The 6,231-nt window shown below is 34.2% G+C and overlaps 2 protein-coding genes across 2 annotated transcripts in view; both read left to right on the top strand.

The window, feature by feature from the left end:
* Positions 1 to 6,231, top strand: part of LOC135831313 (uncharacterized) — a 195,019-nt gene that overhangs the window by 77,257 nt on the left and 111,531 nt on the right. The window lies entirely within an intron of this gene.
* Positions 1,419 to 5,329, top strand: LOC135831158 (transient receptor potential cation channel subfamily A member 1-like). The gene has a single exon (XM_065343444.1). It carries the CDS (start codon positions 1,422 to 1,424, stop codon positions 5,205 to 5,207), a length of 3,786 nt encoding a protein of 1,261 aa, XP_065199516.1. The 5' UTR covers positions 1,419 to 1,421; the 3' UTR covers positions 5,208 to 5,329.

The following is a 6,231-nucleotide window of genomic DNA, read 5'->3' on the forward strand; positions in this document are numbered from 1 at the left end:
AAACAAAATTATAGCAAAAAAAAATAAAAATAAAAATTGAAAAAAAATCAAGAAACACCATTCTTTCCATGTGCCCTTCAACTGTTTTTTACGAGTACTTTAAAAACCTGCAACGAGAAATCACGTCGGTGTAGTACATAGGTCTAGTTAGGTACAATCTATCATAGAAATATCACTGATCTCTGAGCGTTGACATAAACCTATTCACTTTAACGTTTATTCAAATAGGTAAGGTAACGCTTTAAAATAGGTATGTATTTGCACTTTTTTTGAAAATTCACCCACTGCGTCGCTTTCAACGCGAAAATTTAATTTATAAAATACCAAATCATTTATGGTTCCTACGAACATCAGGTAATATGTTTGCGTCAGTGATAACATTTTTCACGATAAAATTACCTACCAAGTATATGGAGACTCCACCTATTATTTTATATTCGCTGTTCACGATTGCCTTAAAACAGTCACTTGAATTTTTGAATTTAAGTAAATTGTGTTTTCGTCTTCTGCTTCATAAGTGCATCACGTCAATGTTTTCCAAAATAACGATAAATTCTACAACTATAACATACGAGTATTTATTCCTATAAAGTAAGTTGAACAATGTACCGGCTATGTTTTTATAGTTACCTAGATACTACTATTTATGAAGGTTCGTAAGTTCGTATTTTTCGCAATTCAGCCATATGTAAATTGTTTTCTGACATCATGCTTTCCTTTTCAAAGCAAAGTAAATTCCATCTTTTGGTCTTGAGTGAACTTTTTTTTGCTGCTGTTATGGGAGGAACGAAATTTTTTTTAGCACTAATCAACATTCGAGATATCCAAACAAGCTGAGTAGTGGGAAAATGTTTGTACATAAATCAAAAATCATATTCTAAAAAAAAAACATGCAAAAAACCACCCATAAACTCATCTTTAGGTGCTGAATTTCATTTTTTAAATTTTTGGCAGATTTCCATGTCGCTTTCAAATGATGAAATTTTCATTCAATATTTCGAATTCATATAGGTATTGCCTCTAAACGATAAAATTTTGAAACTTTTTAAAAATTTCCATTGCTTTTAAATTACAAAATTTCAAAATAATTTTGATTTTCAGAATTTTTTAGTACGTACCTCCCAAGTTACTAATTTTAAATTTAATTTTGAGAACTATCACGTTCACTTTATTGTCGGTTTGATTTGATATTAAATCTTGATGCAAAATTGCAGAGAAAATGTAATCAAGATTTTATATGTCCCCGCATAGAAGGAAGTAAAAAATATTCAAAATTTTTGCATTCGAGGAAAATTTACATCGGAATTTTTTAATTTTACATAAAAACATTCGGGAAATTGGTAATTTGAGATTTTTGGGTTGTGATAGGTTACCTGAAAATAATTCTAAAAATTACAATTTTTCCCAGATTCAAGTCAATCATGGCTGGTTATTGGACACTAAAATCCTTACTCAAACAACAAAACTTTGAAAAATTTGCCAAAGAATTAGAAAAAAACCTACAGTTTGGACAACTAGATATTAATTACCCAAACGAATGTCCTGCTCTTGTTGCTCTACTCCATATTGCTTGTCAATCAAAAGGATGCCATAAATTCGTCGAAATCTTGCTTCAGAAGGGTGCGGATATCAATCATCCCAGTGATGAAGAATTTTCCAGAGCAGCGATTCACTTTGCAGTGGAAAACGGAGATGTAGAAACGCTAAAAATTTTATTGAATGATCCTAATTGCAATGTGAATACTCTGTCGAAGCACGGGTACTCAGCCTTGCATTATGCAGTTGAACGTGATGACGTTGATTGCATAATGCTTCTTCTGCAGCATTCGGGCATTGATATTAACATAGTCGGGGATGCTAATCAAACACCTTTACATTTGGCACTGAACAATAATTGCAGGAAAGCCATCTATGAGCTATTAGAACACCGAGAAATTGACTTAGATAGACTTGGAGATAACTCTGGTCACACCTGTCGTCAGCTAATCAACTCTAAATACCCGGAGTTTGCCTTGAAGTTGTCCCAAATAGGTTCTTTGAAAGATGAAAGTGATAGCTTATTTTCATTATTATATAAACGTGAAATAGACAAATTTCGAGAGCAGGTCATGATCTGTGCACCCAATTCAAATGATCACAATGGTGAATACACATATCTGCAGTATGCTTGTCATTATGGATTGGTGGAAGTGGTGGAGATACTCTTGAATGCAGAAGTTGACCCTAATCAATACTGCCCTAATAATCCCATTACACCCATAATGATAACAATTGAAAGAGGCTATCATTCCATTTTGAAATTGCTATTGGAAGAGCCAATGCTCTCTTTTGAACCAGTTGCACAGAAGAATGTGTTCCATATTCTAATTGATGGGATGCATGCAGTAAAAAATTCACCAGTGAATGAGAATCTGGAATCTGATCATATTAAATGTTTGCAGTATCTTCTGAACAGTAAATTTTGTTCCCAATGGGATATTAATCATCCAAACGAGGAAGGGTACTCTCCACTTCACCGTGCCATCAAACTGAATGATAAAGAACTTATAAATGTCCTTTTGCATGCAGATGTGCAATTCAATTTGGATATAAATCTCCCAGACAATGAAGGAAACACTCCACTTCATTATGCTGTTATATTGCGAAATGAAGAAATAATAAGAGCCCTTGTAGGTGCTGGGTCCATTTTGAATTTAGACCTTAATCATCCTGACAGTAAAGGATGCATCCCACTTCATTCTGCTATTAGAATGGGATATGAAGAGATTACAAAAGCCCTCTTAGATGCGGGGTCCAACTTTAATTTGGATATCAATTGGCCAAACAGTAATGGAGACACTCCGCTTCATTATGCGGTTTATTGGCAAAATGAAGATATCATAAAAGTCCTTCTGGATGCAGGACCCAACTTCAATTTAGATATCAATTTGGCAAACAATTATGGAGACACTCCGCTTCAGTACGCTATTCATGGGCAACATGAAGAAATTGTAAAAATCCTTTTAGATGCAGGGTCCAACTTTGGTTTGGATATCAATCACCAAAACAATGAAGGATTCGCAGCGTTTCATTGTGCTGTTAGTTTGGGGAATAAAGAAATCATTAAAAGCATTTTAGATGCAGGGTCCAACTTCAACTTGGATATTAATCTACAAAGCAACAAAGGAAACACACCGCTTCATCATGCTATTCATGGGCAAAATGAAGAAAACATAGAAGTCCTTTTAGATGCAGGGTCCAACTTCAATTTGAATATCAATCAGCCAAATGATAATGGATATACTCCACTTCATTATGCCATCTGTTGTGAGAATGAAGAAATAGTAAAGGTTCTTCTAGCCAGCCGGGATAAGTACGGTTTGGATATTAGTTACCCAAATAATGATGGATACACTCCACTTTATTGTGCTGTGATTTATGGAAATGAAGGAATCATAAACGCTCTTTTACATGCTGGTGCACATGTTGTTCAAAGGGCACATCATGGCATAACACTTTTGCAGTTGACTCCAGGTTCTGTACTCAAAGAGTATTTGGATAAATGTATTTCCACCAGTAAAAATGCCCCCACACTTTTACAACATGAAATCATATTTGACTACAGCATGATTACTCATCCTAAACGGGAATCTTCAGCCGCAGGAAGCATTAGCTATGTTACTGAGATGGAAGCTTTGCAGATCATGGCCAGAACTGCAGAATTGAGGGATGTTCTCAAGCATCCGGTGTTACTGAGTTTCTTGAGTTTGAGGTGGTACACTATTGCTAAATATTTTTATATTTACTTAATTTTTCACATTATTTATTTTATATTACTTACTACTTACATTTGCTGCACCAATTGTTCTTCAAGTGGCCATTACAATACCGTATCCCATAACTTCTTCAATTGTTCTGAGTACCTCAATAGTGCTCAATTGCTGAATGATACTTCCGTTAATTGTTCTGATTACCCAAATAGTATTCGATTGCCAAATGATACTTCCAATAATGCTGACAATTTCGTGACCGGTGGCGATCATATTTCACAAGTTGATGTTTGTCTCTGGTATGTTATGATGGTCTTATGTATCATATTTGCTTTCAAGGAACTGTATCAGTTTCATGTCTCTCCTCGTAAATACCTCAGGTCAGCTGAGAACTGGCTAGAAATATGTTTAATATGCCTAACATTAGTTTTGCTATTGCGCCAGATAAATTTTGAATGCCAACATAAGCTCTCTTCTATAGTAATCATAGTTGCAGGGATGGACCTAATGCTTCTAATTGGTCGGCATCCGTTATCCTCCTCGTATATTGAAATGTTCAAAGCTGTCAGCATCAGCTTTCTAAAACTCTTGGCTTGTTATTTGATTCTAATTATATCGTTTGCGCTAAGTTTCTACATGCTGTTCAAAGATGAGCCTCAAAACAACGACCTCTTCAAAGAACCTGCTTTGTCCTTCTTAAAATCCATTGTCATGTTGACGGGAGAATTAGGTACAGATGACATCCCTTTACGTACATTCGACCTCAACTCTAGTATAGGATATTTTTTATTCATTTTGTTCATCTTCCTCATAGCCATTGTGTTGTACAACCTGCTGAATGGATTGGCTGTCAGTGACACTCAAGCTATCAAATCTGATGCAGAATTGGTAGTAACAGTTTCGAAAGTAAAATTGATATCGTATGTGGAAGGTATAGTGATACCACACTTTTTCAAGTGTCTTAATTTTATATGTAGGATAACAAAGTTTTGTACCTCTGCATTTTGTGGAGAAAACGGATGCAGACACAACAGATACATAGTTTACAAAAGTATCAATTCATTGCGGTATACGTTTCCGGAGAATAAAATATACGTTAGACCCAATATGGATAACATTGTGCGTTTACCAAAGCATAATTCAACAGATGAGATAAGTCGAATCGCAATCGATTCGCATATAGTTAAACAAGCTAAGAAAATACTAGAAAAAAATAAGCAACTAGAAAAAGATGCAGAAGAGCGCAATTCTCAGAAACGCGAGTACAACTCCAAAATGGAAAATATTGAGAAACTGTTGCAAGAACATAATAATAAATTGAAAGCTGTTGAGAAATTATCGTTAGAATATAATAATAAATTGGAAACTGTTGAGAAATTATCGCTAGAATATAATAATAAATTGGAAACTGTTGACAAATCACTGAAAGAGATTATGAAAATTTTGAAACCAAAATAAACAATAAGTGATTCAAAGTGGATAATTTTATTAATTTAATGTCATTTGATAGGTAGATCTGGGTAACCACTAAAAAAATTGATTCACAGCCAATAATATGAAAATTTCGTTGAAAAAATTTCACACACGCACGTCCTTACCTAGAGACCATTTTCTATGAAACTTTTTGGACTCCCCCCCCCCTCCCGAGCATGTTTCCCGCTTCTTCCGCGGAACCGATTTCAACGAATTTTAAAAAAAAAATATTCCTTCATTTTTTCTCTCATTTTTGGTTCACATCACACACCGAAAATGAGAAATTTCATGCTATGTACCTATACAATTCTGTTTCTTTTGATGGTTTCAAAGACCTTTACTTTTTCGAAGAAATCAAATTTTTAGGGTGAAAAAAGTCGAAAAAAGTTACACTTTTAACGACAACTACTAGTGAATAAAACCCACAAAATACGAATTTTTCGTCAATTGGGAAACATTATGCCGTGTAATTTTGATTTTTAATTTTTTTTCTCATGAGTAGATAGATAGGTACCTATTTTTTCTCGAAAGTTGATTTCGTGCCTTAAAGGACCTCTCAGCGTATCTTTATTTTTTTTCCATCTCAAAAACAGGGAAAAGTCACTTTCAAGAAAATTGTATAAATAATTCAATTTATTCGATTTTATCAGATCTACTATTCGTTTATGAAATGACTCAGAATGCACGCGTCAATTGACAAGAAAATAAGTGAACAGCAGTTCTCATTAGGTTCGTTAATTTCTGTACTTGTATGTATTAGGTGTAGTATGATCGTGTATTAACTTACACCTAGGTAGTAGATACAGAACACCTCTCCTTTCATTTAAATCCTCCATAAAATAGTTTCAAACCGGTTCACACATATCCGCAAATACTAGACAAGCGACGAGTTGGCTAAAAAAAAAAAAAAAATACAATGATTCACACCATTATCAGTGAGGTCATAGAAGTATAATATTCTTTCGTTAAATTAATTCGTTCAAAATGTAAGCTCTCGTTCCGAAAGATT

This window comes from Planococcus citri, chromosome 1 (genome assembly GCF_950023065.1).
Source record: "Planococcus citri chromosome 1, ihPlaCitr1.1, whole genome shotgun sequence".
Taxonomy (NCBI): domain Eukaryota; kingdom Metazoa; phylum Arthropoda; class Insecta; order Hemiptera; family Pseudococcidae; genus Planococcus; species Planococcus citri.

Excerpts from the sequence above, each read along its gene's own strand:
- LOC135831158 (XM_065343444.1), top strand. The coding sequence starts at position 1,422 with ATGGCTGGTTATTGGACACTAAAATCCTTACTCAAACAACAAAACTTT.